This window comes from Pezoporus flaviventris, unplaced genomic scaffold, assembly GCF_033815535.1.
Source record: "Pezoporus flaviventris isolate CSIRO_AGI_PZ_B2104156 unplaced genomic scaffold, CSIRO_AGI_Pfla_v1 ptg000031l, whole genome shotgun sequence".
Classification (NCBI taxonomy): domain Eukaryota; kingdom Metazoa; phylum Chordata; class Aves; order Psittaciformes; family Psittacidae; genus Pezoporus; species Pezoporus flaviventris.
In genome coordinates, this window is record NW_026892579.1 from 30,773,971 (window position 1) to 30,797,800 (window position 23,830).

General features: G+C 38.1%; 2 protein-coding genes across 4 annotated transcripts in view; both read right to left on the minus strand.

The window, feature by feature from the left end:
* TINAG (tubulointerstitial nephritis antigen) overlaps nt 1-5,525 on the minus strand; it is a 55,429-nt gene extending 49,904 nt beyond the window's left edge. Inside the window, exons 1-2 of the mRNA XM_061460601.1 lie at nt 5,021-5,525; nt 633-696 (exon numbers count right to left, since the gene is read on the minus strand). Coding sequence (XP_061316585.1) covers nt 633-696; nt 5,021-5,390 — 434 coding nt within the window. The 5' untranslated portion in view covers nt 5,391-5,525. The remainder of the gene's footprint in view (nt 1-632; nt 697-5,020) is intronic.
* Nucleotides 5,526-13,113: 7,588 nt separating this feature from the next.
* Nucleotides 13,114-23,830, minus strand: part of MLIP (muscular LMNA interacting protein) — a 111,490-nt gene continuing 100,773 nt past the window's right edge. For 2 of the 3 annotated variants that reach the window (XM_061460609.1, XM_061460607.1), the window contains 2 exons: nt 15,384-15,418; nt 13,114-13,220 (listed from right to left, as the gene is read on the minus strand). In XM_061460609.1, the coding sequence (XP_061316593.1) occupies nt 15,392-15,418 (27 nt within the window). In that variant the 3' untranslated portion in view covers nt 13,114-13,220; nt 15,384-15,391. Of the gene's footprint in view, nt 13,221-15,383; nt 15,419-22,558; nt 22,613-23,830 lie in introns of all 3 variants that reach the window. The other variant, XM_061460608.1, reaches the window with a different exon arrangement.

The following is a 23,830-nucleotide window of genomic DNA, read 5'->3' on the forward strand; positions in this document are numbered from 1 at the left end:
TGGAGTCCTCTGGGTTTCCCTGGGGCTGGAGGTGCAGGGGTGTTTTTTGGAGCAGCAAAGCAGAAAGGCAGCTCAGGCAGCCAGCTGCTGGGACTAGCAGCAGAGCTCCCCTGCCTGTGCCACCTGCTCCTGTTCCAAAGCAGAGAAAGGGATGTTCAAACAGTTCATCCCTTTCCTGCGTAAATATACATACATATGCTTCCTTTATGAAATAATGTCAGGTTTCATTGCTCATGCCAAAGAAGCAGAGGAAGACATTTTAAAATAATCCCCTAAACTTTAGTGGTATTTGTTTTGTCTGCGTTCAGGTCAGTGCCCAACTCTAGGCTAAAACCATTTTGAGTTAAGTAAGAGGCAGCAGACTGACTGAGCAGGAACAGAATTAGGCCAGGGAGGTGGAGATTTTAATACTCTAACTTTTATATCTTGATTAGAAAGCCCATTGGGTGACTCTTGCCATTCTTCTAAGTTGGCTGTAATCTAGTTCTACAGTAGCTTAATACAGCACTACTCTTCCAGCTATTTTGACTTAATTACGTGTTTAGTATGAATTTAAGAATGCAGACTACCTTAATAACTCTTTCATGACATATGCTAAATAAAATCCAATTTGCTGTTCTCTAGAACATTACCAGGAATTGCAGTTGTCTTTAATTATTGCTCCTTCTCCATAATATCGGCCAGCTCTATAACAACCTGTTAACATAACATATAGATGTGTGAAAAAAATTATCTTTTTTTTAAGTGAATTAACTCAAAATTCTTGCAACTATTGAATTAGTTTTATGAAATGTGCAAAAATTATTTAGTTGAAAGTCGGCAACGTTTATACCCAGTTTCTTCCAAGTAATGTAGGCGGTTTGATGTATTTTAATTTTTTACCAGGTGCATTATCATTCATAGCAAATAAAACCAGCAACAGATTCAAAACACCCACTGAAAAAATATCTTACATGTAAAAATATAATTCTTCAAATAAAGTTATTTTTCAGTAATAAAAATCAATAGAATACATTTCTAATAAAAATCATTTTACATTTATCAATTAAAATAGAAATAAGATTTTCCAGTTATAGAATTTTAAAAAACTAATAACTACTCCAAACCTATTGTAATATTGTAATATAATCTTTTCCCTTCCCAGTTTAATTTCTTTTTGAAAAGCAGGTAGATCAATTATGTTTCAAGGAAACGTGTGTTTCATATATTCTCCAAACCCAATATAAAACCAAAATCGAGTGATGACTTTTCTAAAAAAAATAAATGCTTCCTAATTTTTTTCTTGGATAATACTTCAGTGAAAAAAGACTTTGTGCGTGTTTTAAAATCTTCCACACAAACTTTCTTTGGTGTGCTTGATTGTCAAAACTTCAATGAAAGAAAGATCCAAAATCACAGAATCACAGGATGGTTTGGGTTGGAAGGGACCATAAAGATCATCTAGTTCCAACCCCCCCCCTCCCCCCGCCATAGGCAGGGATACTTTCCACTGAATCAGGTTGCTTAAAGTTTCACCCAGGCTGGCCTGGAAGAATGTCTGCACAGGGCTTTGGATCAAGCCTATAACAAACATTGTACATTTATCACATGGGTCTTTCTTTTCCAGACAGGTAGAGATCATAGTTCCTCCCCCACTGAAAAGGTTTGAAGTCAGAACCCTCAAGTTCTGCTTTCTCCTCCGTTTTCAAGAAACTTAAGCCATATATCATACTGCTATAGTGTTGGCTTGCATTTGCAGTAGTATATCATGCTTTTTCTCTACCGCAGGTGTGAGGAATGCCATCCCCCTCTCATGCTGAGGGCTGTCTGCCATGCGCACCTCAGCTGCCTAAACGTCTCCTGTTGGCATTAGCCATAGCTAATTTCATACCAGAGTAGTCTAGAGCTGATGAATTAATTATATGTGTCTGTCTTTCCCTGTTAGTCATATAGCAGGCTATGTTAGCGCAGGTACAAGAGACATCCCAGCTACGCAGTCTGACATCTAAAGTGTCTGTTCTAATTCAGCTTCTGCTGAGAGCTGAGGCTTTTTTCAGAGAATACATGATGCAAATTACTCAGTTTGTCACAGTCTGCCGCAAAATCAGCATCAGCAAAGTGTCTGGAAGGAGGCATCCAGCAAGATACCTCAAATATATCAAGGGAAGGAAGTACTGATGCAGCATCTGAGGGACAGAGCCCACTGGAGCTCTGCTGGCAGGCATAACCAACTATGCCTGGGAAAAAATACAAACCAGGACAAGTACAGAAGAATCTTTGGGAATCTTTAAGAATGCTTAGGGGACTGAAGATTAAAACCATACAATTTCTTTAATCCAGCCAAATTAAGACCAAGAGGGCCAGGAATGTTGCCTGAGTCATCAGTGGCAGAGGGCAGAGATATCAAAGCTGAAAGACACTGTTTGCATGAGAACACAGCAAGATTGTCTGGCTGTGAACATATTCAGTTGGAATATTAATATATTAAGTGGGAAATTAATTAACTTGAAGATGCAGCCTGATGACTTTATGAATGGGATTATAGGATGTGAAAATCATGGTCGGAAGGAAGAGTATTTGGTAAACAATGATTTTCCTCACAGTCCAGCATTCCTACAGCCTTACAGGTCTTAATCTATTTGCCCGCAGTACTGATGTAAATACTTCTGTCAGTGAAATGTCTCCAGGTTTATTCAGTTGTAGGTCAGATCCTGACTGTGTGGTGCAAAAGCAATAACCAAACTCTCTGGATGTCACTTCTGTACCACCACCAGGATGAGACCCACTGTGTTGAATCTGACAGGGCTTTTTCATACCGTCAGACTAATTGAAAGAAAAACATAAATAATAAATATACTCAAAAACTATAAGAATTCTTCTAATAACAAAAATTAAAATATATTTTAAAAATCCAGAACTTCTGTTTGGCATCGAAGCCAGGCATGTGCACAGTTTCTTATGAAACTATGAAGAAAGCCATCAAAAAACACTGAATTCTGGGTTCACAAAGGCAAAGTCAAAGCAATTCCATACAGTTAAACCAAAACTGGCCCTCCACATGCTGCACACCCATGAAAGAAGTCAAGTAACTTGCTACTGCCATGCACCGAGTCAGTGAATAGATGGCAATGCAGAAATAAAGCACCAAATAGTTTTATTGCTGCTCATTCCAGCCCATGTAAAGCACTTCAGTTTATTGGTTTATTTAAAGAAATATGACTTAGGAAGCACTGAGAGCAAAACCACAGGCAACCAAAAGATCAAAATCTTCCGGGTGAAAAGAACTTTGGCATACGTGGTCTTCTAGTGCTTAAATAATTCTTAGCCAAAGGCAGAAGTATAATCTCAGTAGCTAAAAGTCCGCTAATACTGTTATGCCATTTCTAAAAATATTTCATAGTTTGCTTAATCTACAGACATTCAGTCCTTTTTTTCTATTTTTTCCCTTCCAATTAGATTCTCTCTTCTTCCCTGTTCCTCAGACATTCCAGTTCTAGAAAGTTCCTTTAGAGTTGTGATTTTTTTTCCTTCCATATTTTGACTGCTTTATTATGCCCTTTTTACCCTTTAAGTTACTTACATAACAAATATCCAACAAAGAGATTTTTAAAAAGTTGCAGATTTTCCATCAAGGAAGCACTTTAAGGATCAGAAAAACAGGGTCTTTCTTTGAGGTCCATGAACAGAGTAAATATAATTACCACCTCTTGCAGGTATGTACAGTCCAGGTGTTATAAAACACTGAACATGCATACAAAAATTGGATTAACAAAGGCAGTAAACATGTTATGCCTCACTTATTCCCTTATCTAAACCCTCTGTTATATTTTTACCTTTTAGAGGTGCACCTCCAGGCAGGGCCCACATGGAAAAATGCTGCAGGTTCTGCAGTGATTTGTTTCCATGAAACATCAAACCAGAGCTGCAGGCTGTCAGCTCTGTAGCAGAAATTCTGCTAAATGTTTATGTAAAACTTACGAAAACAGCCTGATCTGCTGGAAATAATATACACTACTGAATCAAATAAATATGAAAGAAATGTCTTTATTTACATAAATAAAGGACATTCTTTTAGATGATTAGAAACGCTTTGGAAAATCGAAGTTGTTTTGCAGCATTTCTGTCACTCCTACTTTTCGTGGTTTGGCTACATGCCTGGCTTACAAGCACAGCCTTCTGAAAAGCTTGTGGTTTGAGTGCTGGAATGCAAGCAGTAGGGTTACTGCAAATAAATAGTTAATTTTAAGGAGTCATGGTATCATTTTTGTTGATTTAGGCTTTTGAAAGTTTGGTACAGTCTCTACATTTTCAGACAGTTTTGGTGTGCCAATAGGAAGAAACTACATAGTCGTAGAATCCACAATTCTAAACTTTTCTCATCAGCAGAGATTTGGCATAAAAGGGAACCAAGGCAGAATCAGCTGCCTGCAGACCATTTTTTTGCAATCTCTAGTTCTAAAAAGTTTAGAGTAGTCCTGAAAGAATTTTCACTACAAACTAACTAGTAAGAAACTAAAATATGCCAGAAATCCTTGATCTAACCACTTCCCTTTACCTGTTCCAGGTCCTCTGCTGTCCCACATTAAAGCTATGCTGGATCAAAACCATTGCACAATAATTCAGAGCAGTATAATTCAGAATAACCCTCAGTTTTCTTGATTATTTGTGTGCACTGATGGATACAATAATTTAGAGCTTGCTGTTCACCTATTGTTGATCTGTGAAGCTCTATTGAAATTGTTGAGATTACACTAATTTTAACTCAATGAGGTTATCTCTGAGAAGTTACAAGTAAAACAGAGATTCTGTTCAACAAAAATATAATTTAACCAATTTAATCAATTTAACCAATACTAAAAATATGTTGCTAGAGACAGAGAAATAAGAGCAAATGTAATTTTACTCCAGTTTCATGCTGTCTTTCTCCACTATGTCTTTAGTCACATTTTTAGGATGCATGCACTGTGATCAGTAAGTTTGCTTCCAAGTATATATTTATCATAATGCACTAATACCAACTGAACATCTTCTCTATGCCTACCTGATGTCAGAGGTGGCCAAGGTTCATTTGGCCTGGTGGGCTCAACATGGTGGTCACAGACATCCCAGTAGTCAGCACAACAGTCTACAGGGCCAGGAGAACCTGAGGCACAGAACTGGTCACAGTAACATATAGCTGCTCTGGAGACAATATTAAAGGTGCAGTCATCGTCTCTTCCTGTGCAACAGCCTCTTACCCTGCAGGATCTCCCCTGATACAGACTCCTTTTTAGCCTGTTCCACTTTGCAGAACCATCATCTTCAACAGGGTAAAGTCCTCCGGAGAAATTTCTTCTAGAGCCAAACTGCTCTGCCATCCAAACTTCACTTGCAATGCAATATAAGATCAATATATGACTTTTGAGACACATTCTTTTACCTCTAGCAGCCTTATTTCAGGCTCTCTGTGTTTCACTTTAGCAGTAAATATCCATCTACTGCACATGCAATTCCTTCAGTTAGTATTCAGAAAGAAGTCTGAGCAGAAATCTACAGACTAAGGTTTTCTAGGAAGACTCTGTATGTGTTAATTATTAGTCAGTCACGTTGTAAACTGATTTATTTTCCCAGGATACAGAGATACTGGAAACAGAGCCATAGCTATGTATTAATCTCTATGAAACATTGGGTGCATTTTTCGCAAGTGGGAAAATTTATAGTAAAGGTTTCAGAATATAAAGAATATGCATGGTCTGGTAGTTTAGTTCTATACTTTACTGAAATCAAAACAATGTGAGGAGTAAGTCAAAGGAAGATCGCTTTCTTTCTGGCTTCATTTACCTGTAACTACTATATTCTCCATGTGATGGGAAACTATATAACAGATTGCATTTCATCTACATTCCGCTTTCTGATATGCAGAGCTATATCACTGTATTAAATATATCCTGCAACCCCTATTTCAATCTTGCTTCCAGTGATCTAGGTTATCTTTATATGCTTCATTTTGCACTGGTTTACTGTGCGTGAACTCAGAAAAAGGTGAGATTCAATATAACCTATTACCCAAAGATGTTCCTTAAAGGTTGACATTTCTTTAGTTAAAATGAACTTGGTAGTCATTGCTAAAGGCGCTATTACTACCCACTGATGAGTGCTCATTCTTATTTAAAAAGGAAATAGCTGTATTTATAAAGCCACAAAGAAAACCAGAGCAGATATCAAAAGATGAATCTAACAGCCTTTATTACTTGATCTCTGCTCTCCAGGTTTTTGGACATCAGTGTCCTGGGTTCAGCAGTAGCAGTCATTTTTCTCCTTCTTAGTAGCTGGTGCAGTGCTGTGTTTTGACTTTTGGCCTGGGAACAGCACTGATAACACCGATGTTTTTAGTTAACCGCTCAAATGTTTAGTCTGACCAAGGGCTTTCTGAGTCTCATGCTCTGCCGGGGAGGAGGGGAAGCCGGGAGGAAGCAGAGAGAGGATGCCTGACCCAAACTGACCAAAGAGGTATTCCATACCACAGCACGTCATGCCCAGGATGTAACTGAGAGTTACCCGGAAGGGCTAGTTGATGGTGGGGTTGGACTAGGTATGGGTCGATGCTTGGTTATGTGGGGTGGGAGTGAGTGACAGGTCGGCTGGTGGTGAGGTGTTGTATTCTCTTCCCTTGTTATTTCCCTTATCATTATTATCATTGGTATCTATATATATACACCTTAGTTACTAAACTGTTCTTATCTCAACCCGGGGGAATTGCATTCTTTTGATTCTCCTCCCCATCACTCTGGGAGCAGGGGGAGGGCAAGAAGGGGGGGAGTGAGTGAAAAAGCTGTGTGGCTGGGTTTAAACCACGACAATCAGACATAAATAAATATGCGTGGTACTTTTGCCAAAGCTTAAAAGAATAAAAAATGAAAGCAGCAAAGAACTTTGACATTCCTAACAGAGATAGAACGTAAGGCTAAATGGCGAAAAGTATCATAGGTTCAAATCTGAACCATTACAAGATAATTTAGGGCTCCAAAGCTGAATAAGCAGAGGAAAAATCTAGTCATAGTTTTTGTTTGCATTCTGTAGCAAATGAGAGGAACCTGGAGAAGGAGGTGGCAGACTGTTTTCTAGGGAATGAAGGAGATCTTCTTCTTTGGGAGTTCAGCTGGGCTTTTCAGTGCTGCAGGAAGTCAGAGCACCAAAGGATAGCTACTTCTGAAAGCGCAGCTGGCAGCACAGCTGGTTTGGGTACATTGCTGTGAATAACAGAGACATTAAGTGCTAGTGTGTGTATATGTGTGTGTACGTTTATCTATGAGCTTGTTGTCAAAATGTTTGAGTCTTTAATAACATTTCTTGCCAGCAGTGCTTTATGTTGGACCTGCTTCCCACAGTGTCCCCACCAGAGCTAAAGAACTGTGAATGACGGGAAATTGCATCAGACCACATGATTTTTACTTTGCTCTGTTGCAAGCAGTCTTCTGTGTGGAAGTTAATAGAAAGGCCAAGGTCAGCAACATGCAATCACTGTACATAATAGGACATAAATCTTATCCTTAAAATTTGCTCTGTGAGGTTTTTTTTATATAAAGTTTTATTTATAAGACAAAAAACTGGACAACATTTAAATCTGTTACTGTTGTATATTGTATCAAATATAACAAAGGAAAATTGGAAAAGACATTCATGGAAACTCAGGTGACGTGCTCACTAGAAATTATAGTCTAGTTCTCTTCCTTATGTCTATGCAGCTCCATCGGTTCCAAGAGAATGACTCCTGATTTGCACTGACATTATCAAAATGCACATCTTCTTTGTTAGCACAGATGTATGGAAATACTTTTACAAAGTTATCTCCTCGCTCTGGAAGCATAAGAAAAAAAAAAGCTACCATATGTGATAAATGTTACAAGCCAGTCAGATTAAGTGAACAGGCTTATCTGTATTTTCACTTATAGACCTCTGGTTTCATTTTGGTTTGTTTGGTATTTTGATATTTATTTTCAACTTTTAAAGACTTGATGATGATAAACCAGAGGCAAGGGATTTGCTTGGAAATGAGCTAGTTTACACAGGAATGAGATTTCCTTTAAAGGAGAGTGAAAATGTAACTCGTACTTCTAAGCAGCTTTGTTTTTTGACACATAAAACTCTGCTGAAACTTGATAAAATTCACTTTCTCCTAGTTTTTGGCATGTGTTCAAATCTTAAAAAAAAAAAAAAAACAATCAAAAACCAAACCAAAAGCCAAAACCATTAATCAATTCTGTTGTGGTTCAGCAAATATTTTATTTCAGTTCTTTCCTTTGTAAGCAAAGTAACCCTGCTCACTGTAAAAAAAAAAAAAAAAAAAAAAAGCATACTGTAACTATTTAAAAATAGTTAAACATGATTCTTTTTCTCTATTGAAGATTAACCTATTCCAAGCACAGCAGCTCCGCTAAGATTTTGAGTTATGGTCCTTGTCTTAGTTCTAGTCTCTACAATTAAGTACAGAATTATCTGACTTGTACCTGTTTCAGCATTACCTGATGTCTACCCTAGAGCTTCAAAAAACACCACACATTGGACAGAAATTCAAATATTAGTATCACTGAACATTTGGTGGAGTAACAGATAGAAAACAGTTTTAAATGTCCAAGAATCTCTTTAAAACTTGAGCAGGATTATTCCACAGCCTTTCTTTCAAAAGTCTCCTGATTTGTCTGAATAAGCCTATTGAGTATTATAAAAATCTCATTTCTAACCAGAGCACTGGAGATAGCAGTGGTCACTGAGGCTCTGGGTGCTGAAGGTGACCTCCAGGATGGACAACCCCATAAGAAGACCACAGCAGCTTCCCTTCTGGCTGCTGCAAGCAGACTAGTGTCAAGCTTTGTGCCCAGATTCAGAAGGAGAATTGCAGTGCTGCTAAATTGTGCCAGGAAAATGGAGTGACTCTCAGCACATTTAGGAAGAAAACAGAACACCAGATGCCAATTCAGTCATTCGCCAGTAGGAAAAGCACAATGCATAAGGGAACCCCTGTAATTTCTTATCTCCAAGTTAAACTCTGCACTGACACAGGCCACCCTTTTCTTTGAACTCAAACAGAAATTTAACTGGTGACTCCTTGCACAAAATACATCACTAATTTGTAATGAGTGCCATAGCTTGCACTTATTACTCTTTCTTATTAATGGCTGTAATACAATGTAAGTAATGCAGTAAAAAACACTTCACCTAAAGCATTGTCTTCTCTCTCCTATGTACTAATGGCAGAATGAGATTCCCAAACTGCAAGTGACTAACTGCTAGATGTGTTTATGCAGAGAAAAGCAGTGTGTTCAAGTGATTTTCTCACTGTCATTTTGGTCTCCATATGTTTGGAGCGGGAGTGGGTGTGCTTTCACCCCGTTTGACAATAGCCTGACAGCTCACTGCTGTGGGTTGTTGGCATGGTATCAAGCAGTGTCACTTTTAATTCACACATTTCAGGCTGACTATCGCAATTATTACAATGCTAATCCAGATTTACATGTAATTTAGAATAATGGTGGTTTAAGTTATAACGCTCATCAGATGTCTAACTAGAGTCCTGCCACAGTATGACTTGCCTCTGTGACCATCATGCCTAGTTCCTCAGATACTTAAATCAACAGATTTAGGGTCAAAGTAAGAGGTATAGGAAGAGAAACTGACCCCAATCACCTATGACAAAGAAATCCCATTCCTCACACACACAGATTCACATATACAAGTGCTCAAGCACTCAATAAACGACCACTGGTAAAAGGTGACTTTATAGGCACAACATTGTACCAAGTGTTTGCTACAGCCTCATAGCCTTTACACTCTTCTCACCACAGTAATTCACCACACATATTTCCCACCCCAGCAGCATCACTTGGTCAACCTCAAGGCAGCAGGTGCCATGTCCTTTTTATTGTCAGCCATACTCCAGCATTGCCTTGAAGTCAGCCCTCTCTGGGCTCAGTCAGGTAAATATATGTGAAGAATGGGGCACGCTGCGCATGAACCAGCACAGTATGCAACCACACAGCTGCAAGCATTCTCCTAAACAGTGTTTCCCTACCTGCAGAACAGGTAAGAGCAGTCATTGTGGCTTATATCTGAATAGGAACCTCACAGGAGACACAACCAGGCATGGAAATCTTGGCGGTGTTCCCAACGTATCATGGACCGCACGCCACCTTTGTTATGCTGTCAGTGTAGATTACTGTGGACAGCTTAGCCTGTGCATGGCTGCACACAGGTTCAGAGAGGTGATGCGTGCAGTAAACTTGCCAATCCCAAACCTCCTGAACCAGTTAGAGGTGACAAGGGGAACATACTGTATTTCACTGTCAGTAGGAGCTCTCAGAAGGTGTCATGCAGGTGTTTCATGGAAGATGGGTACCTACCAGTGTTCATCTCAAATATCTGGCCCTATCTGATGCCAGCAGTGAATGCTGGCACTCCAAGTCCAAACTGTTCCCTTGATCATGAGTAGACTGAGAAGCACAGAGGCAGAAGTAGCCTCCCAAACCAATATTAGAAACCTGAACAGGTTGTCCATATGCTTACTATTAGTCTTAACATCAGGTAGGCTTAGAGGCATTTTTGGATACATACTAAGTTTGGCATTATTGCAATGCAATTGTATCCACTCCACTTGTAAATAAGCTAGCTTGCCGTAGGCTCTTCCCTAAACTTGTAAGCTACACTGTGCCATTTGTTTTGGGGTGTATGACTTGACTAGTGTAGAAATAACCTAGCATCATCTGTGTACTACTCCTTGGATAAGTGAGAGCAGTCCTACAGAAATTGTCAGCTCATTTTTATTCAGACATCTTTTATAATGTACAAAGAGATGCTGCAAGAATGATATATACACCTTATTCATGTGAAACCACTATGCCTTTGCTAATTCACACACTTGATAGCCACTATTAACATACTCACCAGCCCCAGTAAGTCAGCCAGTGAGCCTGTGCAGTGTAAACATCGGTCGGGTGGGGAAAGACTTGGCTTCTTATTCCTCATAACAGGATGATTCTCAGTGTTGCTGAGTTGCCATTTTCTGATCTCTGCTTTTAAGGATTTTTTTTATACCTTAAGGTATAGATTTTTTCCTTTTGTATCCTTGAGCTCTCCTTAAAGGATTCTTTTCTTTTAATACCCTTTCCATTGGTTTCTCAGATACCTTGTAGACTGTAATTACCAACATACTCCCATTTTTCATATATAGACAGAAGCTGTTTGAACAGATAGGGCAAATGTTTTTTTAAATATGCATAGATGAACAAATTTACAAACCCAAAGGTCAATAAAAAATTCCTCTTTTCCCCTTCCTATAATCCCAGGATTTCTTTCTCTTCTTTGTATTCCTTCCACCTGTGGGATTCAGTTTATCATCACTGGGCTAATTTAAACCTAACCCATACCATGTGAATAATTCTCTTGGCTAGACATGCTAGATGGCATTTGTGTTTCACAAAAATGGAATTCAAGAGGAAAATAAAGTTGGGTTTGGAGCAAATTCAGAACAAAGCAAATCTTTTGAAAAAATGGGCAGGGAAGCTTACTACAACTTTTGAGAATCACGTAGATCACACTGATTCTAAATGTTAAATTTTCCCACTTCAGTGCTTTACTGAAAACAAGAAATACTATTAGGTCCTTGGTGGGTAGAGCTATTACATCTTGCACAGTATTTATAACACACTTATAGTTATAAATGTGTTAAGATGTAAAAATGTTTATCTATTGTTAAAATTTTTCAGTAATTTCTTTGTTATATTTACCTATATGTATTCATTTCTGTCCCCAGGAGCTCTCTCTTGAACTCACTGAAATGCTTTTCTCAACTGATTTTTTTTTCCACCATCAGATTAATGAGTATGCTGTCCACAATACAGACACATTTCTGCTATATTTCCATTAAGAAAAAAAACTAATGCAAAACCAAACTTTGTATTTCTATCAATCTGTTCATGACATTCTGAAGGAGATGTGTGCCCCTGTATCAGGGGTAAAATGTATAGTTTACCTATAGGTCGATACCCACTGACTGCCGAACTTCTATTTCCACAGTTCCACCACTCAAAAGTTTAAATGCTGGCTGGATTGAAATTGCACCAGGTTGTCTAGTGCAAGAGGCTGAGTAGCCTGAGACTATTCCATTTAAACTATTTTTAATTTTAATGTTTTAACTGATGATCATATTTTATAAATCAGTTCATTGCATTCATTTTAATGAAAGCAGCAGCAATTCTCATTAAAATATTAATCTTAACCACAATACATAGCAGTGCGTCAGAAGGCAAAATGCTCCTGCACACCAAGACAGGGCTGTGCTGCAAAGGTCTTGAACACACACATACCTGTGAGGTGATTTGTGGTTTAAAGGATCAAAGGATCAGGGAGAAGGCAATCAACTCATGCAAGCATCAACAGTCTGCTTCCTTCAACTTATAAAGCATTTTGGAAGCAAACTGCTTCCAACTGGATCCAGGCTCAGGCAGCATTGTAAGGGAGCAGCACAGGGTAAAAATGAAAAAAGAGCATAAACTGAAGAGGAAGGTGGTGATTATTCCATGTGGGCCAGGAGCACAGCTGACAAATCTGCCTGCACTCTTCAGCTCACACAGACACTGCCCGTTCAAAATGGCTATGAGTATTGCATGGCAGGGAGGAATCATGTGCATGCTGATTGCTGTGGGTACTGACACAAACGTGAATAATTCCCTGATTATTTCACAAACATAAGTGTGTGGTGACAAAATGTGACCAAGGTTAAGAGCATGGGAGTGTTTTCCTTTCCAGCAATGCTGACATTCATTCTCAGCTGCTTGAAATATGTGGAACTAGATTTGCAGGACTGAAAATAAGAATCGCAACAAACACTTTGCAACAAAAATACGGCTTTATTTAATTTCAACATTCATTATTATTTCAAAAGAAAATATGCTGTGTTATATTGGCCATCTCTTAAATTAGCAAGCTCTTCAAAAAATATTACAATATGTCATGTCCATGTGTGTGTCTCTGGGGTTAATTATGCTAGTACATAGTCTCTTGAAAGAGTTTTATTGTTATTACTGCTTTGCAAGTGGCATACTGGAAGCATTTTTGTTGTGTTTTAGGGTTTCGGGGTTTTTTTGTTCGTTTTTTTGTTGATTTTCTTTAATGGTGTTTTAAATAACATTAGTTCTGTGGATTCCTTCTCAGTACAGAAACAGGCCTCGAAATAATCTGCAGTTTTAGCTCTTGATCCTAATCCAAGGCTGCAAAAGAAGAGTTTTTACATGAACAAAAGTTGTCAAAAATACAGATTAATAAACTCTATAACGTGCACTGAGGTCATTTAGTTCTCCTAATTTATACAACTTGAGGATCTAGCTAACAAATGTAACTCATAGTTTAACAGAAAAAAAGTCATAAAGTTGTCCCTGCCCATGGCAAGGTGATGGAACTAGATGATCTTTAAGGCCCCTGCCAACCTAAACCATTATATGTTTCTAATATCTCTTTATAACAGTCCATTATGAAGAGATATAAACTGCTGCGTCTCTACTCTGTCCTTGTTTCTTGTCTTCTGTGTGAAGTGAAGATACTGAAACCTTTAGAACTTTTCTAAATGTTCCATTTGTTTCCCACATCCCATGCAACTGCTTCTTCACTAATACTGAACAGAGACAAGTAATTACCTCCACCATACTATAACCACTCCCTTCAACATCTCCCTGGAATATAATTTTTTGTAACAACATTACCTCTTCAACTTGGATTCAGTTTGTGGTCCTCTGTAATCTTCAGGTTTTTTCCCAGTAGCATTATTGTAATTCCTTTTCAGTTTATGCTGCATTTTTGCTTTTTTTTTTTTTTAATTTGTATTCAATGAATTTTATCATATTGATTTCAAGCCATTTCTCTAAGGTGACATTTTTTGAATTCTAACCCTGCCTCCTTATCTTCTTGCAAGTCCTCCCAAACAGGCAGTATGTGTAAATTTGGTATGTTTACTGTCCATGTGATTGAGCAAGTAATTAATGGCAACGTCTTATAGTGCTAGAGCTAGAAGACAGCATTGTGGAAGCTTGTATGAGATGTCCCCTCACTGTAGTAATAAATGATTGCTCTCAGAGTCCAGCTTTGCAATCAGTTGCACATCTTGGACAGGGCTTTGGGTGACATGGTTTAGTGTGAAGTGTCCCTGCCCATGGCAGGGGTGTTGGAACTTGACAATCTTAAGGTCCTTTCCAACCCTCACTCTTCTATGATTCTATGATTCTATCTACCTTATGTGAATTTAATTTAGTCTGTATCTGCTTTGCTTGCTTATGAATATCACGTGGGCCTGTGTCAAGGATGTGCTGTATCAAACACATCCTCTGTATCTGTTTTGCTGTTAAAGTAGGAAATGAAGTCAACTTGATAGGATTTATTTCTGACATGTCACTGTGCAAGTCATCTCCTCATTTAGGTAGTTGCCTACAAGTGTATTGTTTAAGACTGTTCCAGTATCTTGGAAATGCTATTAGGGCTGACTTCTCTGTAATTCTTTAGATTTTCGTCTCCTCCTTTGTTAGATATGACACTGTGTTTGCCTTTCTCCAGTTTTCTGGGAACTTATTCATCCTGCTAATCACTAATATTTGAGAAATTGCTTTGGTTAAGTATTTTAAGGGTAGGTTTCATTAGACTGTGCTAATTTATCTCAGTATTCCTTCAGGCATTTCTTTCCTTTTCTTTTCATGATCCTACTCCCAAATTCTTAACAATAACTGAAATAATTAACCTATTTTCTGAAAACAGGAACAAAGGAAAAGGTATGGAACATTTCAGCCTTTTCTCTTTCACCTATTTGCTGACCTCCCACATCAAGTACTATGTTATATCTGCTCTCAAGCATAGTTTTGAGCAACCTGGTCTAGTAGAAGGTGTCCCTTCTCATGGCAGGGAGGTTGGAACTACATGATCTTTAAGGTCCCTTCTAACCCATTCTATTATTCAGTGACTCCATGATTTCCAATATAATATTGTTTAACTCTAGCAAACCATTCATTTTAATAGCACTATGGGGTTATGTGCTCAAATATAAAATAATAGTAATCTTATTAATCTTATTTCAATCACCTTACTTCACAATCTAATTCCAGACTATACCTCATTTTTTTCCAACTGTTTGATTGCATCCCACTTGGAATTAATTCAATTGTGCCTTTATTCTGTGAGGTTAAGAAGTTGAGTTATTCTGCATTGCTAATTACTAATGGAAAATCATTCACCAAATATAGCCAGCTTATTATCCAAACATTAATTTTGTAGCTAAAGCATCCTATCATCTTTTTAAACAAAACCATAAAAATTTGTTAAAGTGAGAGTAAAGATATAGTTACATATTCAAAGTGGTACTGTAATCAACTCAGGAAAATAGTAATACTCACCGTTACAGTTAAACAGAACCTCTTTCATTGGCAGCCTGTAAAAAAGGGAATTAAACGATGAAAACAAAATGGAGAGGAGAATAAAAACTGCAGTATGTTAAACAGGCACCGTTCTACAAATTGGTGGACAACTTCATACAGCAAAGTGCCTTTTAAAAGCATTGTTTTCCTGCACTGTTTATTTATAACTCTGCCTACTGAACAGAGGATGACTTTTAAGACATTGACATGTTTGAGGAAGTGTACTGCACATAGCAAATTTCAACAGACAATCATCACCTTGGCTAAATGCATGTTAGAGGACATTTCAGGCTCACTTCTCTTTTGGACCGCACCCTGGAAGGACAGAGCTTGTGCACAGCCATGCATTCATATAGCATGGATACTGTTTTCATCCACCTTAACAAGGTTTTTGACACAGTTTCCTGTTGCAACTTGGTACCCAAACCAAGAAGTAGGGTGAACTACAGTGTGGATGAATAATTGGCTGCTGGGTGACTACTTGCCTAAAAAGATAGTAGTCAACTGTTCAAAGTCTCTGCTCTAGGTGGAATTTCAGAGGATGCTAGGGTGGCGTGGCTGGACGTGGGTGGTAGGAGAGCCAGGAATTCTGGATGTTGCTAACTTGGAGAGGAGGGGGAGACTGATATATGAGGGTATGGCTCCCATATAGAGGACTTCTGCAGATCAGAGGAATGTGCTGGCAGGAGCTTCGTGAACAAAGGCAAATACAGAATCCTGCATCCGGGGGGGGACAAGGTGAATGGATGAAGTGAACAACCCTGTGCAACAGTACAGGCCAATGACTGACTGGCTTACTGGCAGAGAAGGACCTGAGGTCTGATTGGCATCAAACTGAACATGGGCTAGTCCACCCTTTTTGTAGTAAAGGATAACCTCATCTACAGTTTCATTAACTAGAGCATAGCCAGGAGTTATTATTCTGTTTTGCTAGGCAATAGTGAGGCTGCATCTGGAACACAGTTTCCATTTTTGAGCCCTCCCAATAGAAAAGTTTAAGTCAAGCAAACACAAAAACACAGTGGGGGATCATCAGGATGGTGGTGAGCGCTCCCTGATTTCTGGGAAAGGCGTATGATACATGAGGGGAGGCTGCATGGTTTGTTTAACCTCAAAAGTAGGTTAAGGGGTATCTGTTTTCCCTCTCCAGATACTTAATAAGGGTTTATAGACAGCTCAGATTTGCATGGTGAAAGGAAAGGAGGCAACAAGTGGGGAAATTATAACTAGCCATAAGGAAATAAATTTGTTATCATGAGTGGTCAAACACTACAAATAATTTTATGAAGACAGGATGAGAAAGTTGGGGCTGTTCAGCCTGGAGAAGAGAAGGCTGCTAAACAGGGGAAGTTCAGGTAAGATACAAGGAAGAAGCTCTTTACTGTGAGGGTGGTGAGACACTGGAATGCTCCATCCCTGGCAGAGTTCAAAGCCAGGTTGGACAGAGCCTTGAGTAACATGGTTTAGTGTAAGGTGTCCCTGACCATGGCAGGGGCATTGGAACGAGATGATCTTAAGGTCCCTTCCAACTCTAATACTTCTGTGATTCTCAGATTTTACGATTCTGTCATTCTAATTACTTATGCATTACTTAAGTATTGAATAATAAAAAAGCTTCTTCAGATTACAGTTGTGCTCTGACTACTTATTCAGGGCAAGCTCTTCTCTAAAGTTATTATGCAGTAATATGCCATTGTCTAAAGTGGACCAAATACAACAGTTACTTCTTAAAGCCAAATATAACTAGATTAAAATTGCAGTTTAAATTGCATACTGACATTTCATACTTTCTCTGTATTACATTTTTATTAGTTATTTATATGGTATACACTTTCAGGGTTTTAAATGTAAATCTACTGTATAAGTAATACATATACAGTAATACTTCTTATAGCTATCACATTAGAAATAAAATCCCAGTAATGCATTAAATGTTTTTCCCTGTTAATGCATGGTGATTTACAATGCCCTTTCATGTCAGAAAGCTATAACTGAAATATTTTACTTAAAACAAGGAGGTATTATTGAAGCCTGCTAAAAGTATTGCCCAAATACCTGTTGCAAGCATAAATTTCCTGTTTTACATAACAATTATTAAAAATTAAAAAGTTTAATGCATTGCTAAAGTATAAATAGAAAGTATGCCTGCTGATATTTAAAGTTTTTTGTTAGTGAATTTACAAATGTCCATTGTTTGGACCTACCTTTCTACTTATAAATATCAGAAGACTGCAGTTTACGGTTCCCATTTAATCACCCATCCATTTAGAAGATTAAAGAATTTGTTACAGCTAACAGCTGAAATTCTTATTCTATAATAAAAGAAGTAATTATTCCTAATTTTAATGCTTACTTGGTGGATCATCAAATTTTCAGTTAAATGAACTGTTATGATGATATGGAGACAGCCTTGGGCTGCAGTCTTTGGTTTGTTCAAAATAAACTAGTGGCTGGTGAGACTATCACTTCAGAGACGCACTGTTCATTTTGTTCCAAAATATTTTGGAATATCACAGCTTAAGTCAGAACAGTTCTCATTTTGAATGTAAGTGACATCAAAGGATTTTTTAATTTGAAGTATCCAAGAGCTGTTTTAATATGTATTGCTGTTGCCCTATGCCTCATTATCTGTTGCCTTAATCTCTATGTTTAGACTTGGTATGTGCAGCATTCTTTACAAATTGCCTAATGTCCCCTAGCTAGTTAGATAATTCATAAACTCTTTAAACCAGTGGTGCTGTAAATATCACTCTGACCCTGCATCCCAGGTGTGGGAACAGAATTGGTGCTGACTTTGTCACAGTGTGGCACAGGCATACCCTGTGGCCTGGCTAGCTATGGAGCTGACAACAGTACTCTGCCACACTAGTCTGAAGGACAGGGCTGTAATTTTATGCAAGACTAAAAGTATAAAGTGAATAGTGTGTCTGTGATGTGACAGGTAGAAACCCTGTGTTTATATCTCCAAGGAAAGCACTAGGAGCAACACAGTCTTTTGCCCCAATATGTCAGGGTAGGACCTGCGCCAAATGGAAAAACGCAGTTGAACAAAGGAGGTGAACATGTGAGTAAGAGCAGCTTCTGATGCAGTTCCCTCTAGTTTTATTAGGTATTCATCATATCCTGATTCTTGCTTTGACAGAGGTCTTCTTTACAAGTTGAAAAGGTATTGAACAGTACATGAAAGCTGAATCATTCCAGAATACCTAAGCACTACCAGCAACCTCTCTCAGGCTGTCAGGATAACCTGGAGGAGAAGGCAGAGTGTACCCTGCCCTCGCATCTTCTCACCACAGGCAGGGGAGTGCAAGCCTCTGCTATGGGCACAGCCCATGCTCATCCATCCCTGCTCCATAGTTATTATGCTGCCAAGCAACTTCATGGGGGACTTCATAAACTCTGGGATTTTCTGTGTAAATCCAGGGTAAAATGACCAGGGTTTTTTTTAACTGGAAGAACATCACTGTGCTCTGATAGTGCCCGCTTGGAGCTTTCGTCTAACGTTAAAACCCTTACATAAATCATTTAGTACAAGGACTATTTCATAAAACGGGTGCATTTTCTTCCTATATGTAGAGTCTATCAATGATTAATGCTAATGCTGACCTCTGACCAAGAACACTCCTTAAGAAAATAAAGATTAAGAGCAATGTGTAATAGAACTTTGGACCTTACTGACATTTCATTTTCATAGAATCTCAGATTTCAAGGACTTTTGCTACTGAAGCATTTGAAAATGGAGCAGGACAGATAATTGTTTCCTCTGGTAAAAAAAAACCACAAAAAACAACAACAAAAAAAAAAAAACAAGCAAACAAAAACAACAAACAAACAACAAAATAAACCCAGACCCTCCCCCCCCCCCCCGAAAAAAAAACAAAACAAAAAAGAGCTTCTTGCACAAAAGACAGTCAGTGAAATCCTGTCACCATTGAAGACAATGAAATAAACTTTTTCTCATAAGGTCTTTTTATGAATGTTGACCTGTATGTAATGTCTTTTTGTGACTGTATGGGAACTTATGCCCCTTGTTCCTTCTAAAGATTCTGACACAGTACAATTCCGAGAATGATTATAACATCATAACCTGGGCAAACACTAGATTTACTTGAAAAGAAGACAGTATTGGAAATTACTGGTATATGTCTTGGTTAGGTTTTAAAGGCAGCATCCTTCAGATCTCTTCCAATTAAAAACACTGTCTGTAGAGAAGGATTTTTCTAGGAGGAGAATGTCCCTTATTTGCTTTCCTGATTTCTCAGTGACAGAGAATCATGCATGAAGACAAGAATGCTGTTCTTCTGAATACAAAGATAACTCCTTCCCCACCCCCCCTGCCCCTGAATACTTTGCTCTGAGGAAAGCAATACAAATTACTAAGTAGAAACTAGCAGCACCTTCCTTTCTTTCCTTCTCTCACTCCTTCCTAAAGGTCAAGGATGTGCTTGCATTTCACAGAGCATCTGCCCAATCTTTTTTGGAATTGCATAAATCACACTGATGTTTTCTCCGTGTGTTTTTAGCTCTGAGGGAGGAACATTGTGGGAGAATCAGTATGAGCCTATACGTAATCTTAGATAAAAAATTGCATTTTTGTGAGGGCAGAGACTACATGACAGGGATCTAAAGATCTTATTACAGAAGTAGGAGTATGCTGGGCTTATACCTTGACAGAATTTTTCCTAATCAGTTTATACAAACAGGACTTCACTGATAAAAGGGAAACATTAAATTAGGTGGACACCTGTGAGTTGTGTAAACTCATAAAGTGTAAATTCAGTATAAGCAGTCCCTAGATAGATTCCTAAATAAGAAGGAACAATATAGATGCCTGAAAGATATTGTGATATTAGAAATCATCAACCAAGAACTACCACTTTCAGAGCAGCTACAAAATGTGCCTTGAATCTTTTGAGCTGCTTCTGAGTCTATGTTTCTCTCTTGTCTGTCTCCAGGACTGCATAAATGTTGATGTCCTGGGTATCGGTGCTGTATACTTCCCTCTCCAGCAATAGATCTCAAGGGAAACAGATGTCTTTGTTCAGTCCTTCTTGACTGAAAATAAGCAAAGACGGTCATCTTTAGCCATATTTGTGTCTTCTTTGCCCCTTCCTAAATATGGTAAGACATTGCTCAGCCAACATGGCCAACATGCTGTACACTGCTCACCTCCTCCTGCTAAAAAGGAGATATAATTGGGGGGGGAGGGGGGAAGAAGGAAATTAGATAACATTCCCTGTACAAGTATTTTGAAAAGTTCACTGGAGAAGACTTTCTCTGATTTGTAATAGAGAAAACAGAAAATGTGCATCTCTTGATGTTAATTCCTGACCAGCTTGTGGTGAGCCTGACACAATTCTTCCTGCTACATGTGGACTGGATTACACCTGTATAGTCATACTCAGTTACAAAATACAAATTAGTGACAGGCCCCAGGGAACCAGCACAAATAGCTTGCTCAGCTGAACCAAATGGTATTTGACACTTTTCCAACTTTAAAGCTATTTGCTTGCACCCAGCATTATTGTACATGGTGAATGACTGTCACCCAATAAGATTATAATCAGTGGAAAAACAAAGAGTACTGATATCAGCCCAGATAAATCCTTTTGCTTCCAATTGATTGTCTTTAGTCTTTGTAAATGCAGCCACAATTGAATTTTAAAGGTCATGGTACAAATGTTCCAACTGTGGGAGTACATTAAAGTTTTTTAATAAATTGCTTGTTAAAAATTCTGTTCAGTGTTTCTTCAAAATCAAGGCAACTTTCTGAAGACAGTTCTATATATTTTATCTGCCTTGGAACAGATCAAGCTGGCCTTCAACCAAAGGAATTCTGCACTTCTGTTGCCATTGTCAATTCATTTTTAAGAATATCTCATGTTTTTAAGAATATCTCAGTCAAAGTAGTCTAACTTTATGATGTCAGCATGAGATGCTTCACTTTCTGAAGTGATCTTAATAATGCATCAGTTAAATTGTCTTCTTTCTTAAAATAAATATTTTTAAAAAGATTTGACTTTCCATTAGATCTAAAAAGCTCTCCCTCAATGTGGACGAGAGGATGAGAGATGGGGGTTGAGCTGTTTCCTTTCTTCTATAATATTTTCAAATACAGGAAAATCAGGTGCTTCATCAAAGGCTGCATATATATACATATAAACACATGCATACTTACATATATATACATACAAATACACACACACACACACACATATTTATATATGGAAAGGACATGAACGTGTTGGAGACGGTCAGTGGGCTGGAGCACCTGTCCTATAGAGACAGGCTGAGAGGGTTGGGCTTGTTCACCCTGGAGAAGAGAAGGCTCAGGGGAGACCTCAGAGCAGCTTTCCAGTAACTAAAGGGGGCCTGCAAGAAAGCTAGAGAGAGATTACATTCAAAAGCCTATGGAAAAGAATATGATAGTTAATTTAATTACATATGTTGATTTCAACACCAAGGCTGTAATTCAGCTTCATGTTCATGACCTTCTTGGAAAAAAGACTTGCCTGAGCCAGCAGAATCTTTTTATCTTCACTGCCTCAATAGAAAATTGATCACATATAGCAGATCACTTCTGCTCATACTGAATGAATTATCAAGGGTGGTAAACACTGATCCCAGAGTTTAGATATGTAAAAGCAGTAGGGAATTGGCCACTGAATTTAGATTTTAAGATTTGTGTCCTTCTTCAAAGGCAAAAAGAACTGGTACTGAATTTTGATACTAGGCAGACTTGCACTGTATATTTTTATGTTTTCTTGACAGTCCTTTATGAAATTCTCAATAACTAATTCTCCTAAGTGCTTCTAGTAGTTGCATCTGTTATTTAGAACAGAAGTTATAACAGTGACTGTAAATCAGGGAACGGGTGATTTAAATGGGGCTAACTAAAAAGCACATATCAGGAACCTGAAGTGGAAATCTTGGGATTACTCCAAATTCATATAATCAACAGAGTCTGCAACACAACTCTGATGGGTTTTATACTTAATGATTAAGAATAACTAGCATGTATCTAGTCTATGCAATGGACAAAAGCAGACTTGAGAGCACAGCACATTTTTGCTCACCAAGTTGGCACGAACTACATAAATAAAAGATAAAGCTAGCATGCAAATGCTTAACCAAATTAAATGTCAATTGATTACCTCCTTAGAGCTGAGTGTTTCATTTTCTGGAATAGGCACTATGGCATGACTGGGTTGCTGGGCCAAGATGTCAAGTTGGAGAGAGCATGATGTTAAAAACAGGAAAAAGAAATTAATTATCAGTTCAATTTCTATATAAACTATCACTACAGTTTAATAACGAAAGCAAATACCCTCAGTTTTGCAAAGGATAGCAAGGCAATGAAATCCTGTTTGTGTTCAACAGGCTACCTGCCAAAAAGGCTTTTTCACTACTATTTTGTCTGTACGAAAATCCATTTCAAGGTATGGCCCATTTTCTATTATATCATATTCCATAATTAAAAGGGTGGGAAGGGATAGATCACTTTCCAATCTGAAGGAGGTATCTCAACTGAAAATCACATCAAGGGCACCTGCCGTATAATACATCTGAGATACTGCATATAAAGCTATTTAAAATGCAATTGTATTTCTGTCACTTTGAAGATCCATCTTCTTAAATCTCCTTCAAAAGAGCTCTCCTTAATCTTAAATTTCATGGACATAAATCATACAAACACTTAACTAAAAAATGCTGTATAACAGAAATTAGTATTTGCAGAAAGGAGTTTCGGATCTCAGTGATTTTTCAGTGTTTTGAGTATTATATGACTTTCACCTGAGCAATGAAGTTTGATGAGTATGACTCAAGTGAACAACCACACCAATTTCAATAAGATTTTAATTAGTAATAGGTAAATTAGGTAAGTAATAGGATAGTAATTAGGTAAATAGATAAGCCAGAGCTTATAAAGGCAATGTTAAGATCACAAGCTTGTGACGTTTCCCTATGCAGTGACACAGAGACATCCTCTTTAGAGGAAAGCTTGCTGAAAGTGTTGGGGTTTGGGTATTTTAGAATTCTATGAAAACAAGGTTGGAAGAAGCCTATTTTCAGTGTATCAAAGGCATCACTTTGTTTTGGTATTTAGATCAAATAGTTAATTAACAGATGATGTGTTGCTCAAAAAGATATTGCTCTTGCCCTAAGAAGATTAATTTTGAAACTGTGCTTTTCGTGAAGCAAAACTGCTCTGCTAAACTGCCCCTATATATAAAGAAGGATACTGAAGTGGAATATACTCTAATTTTCTGCTATTATGTAATAGATATGCTATGTATTGCTCTCTCTCTTTGTACATTTGCCTTGATTCGTTTTCAGGGAAGCAGGAATCAACTCTAGCAGTAACAGCAGCAGTTACAGAAGTTTGGCCCATTTTGTTTCTTTTTTTTCCTTTTTTTTTCCCCAAA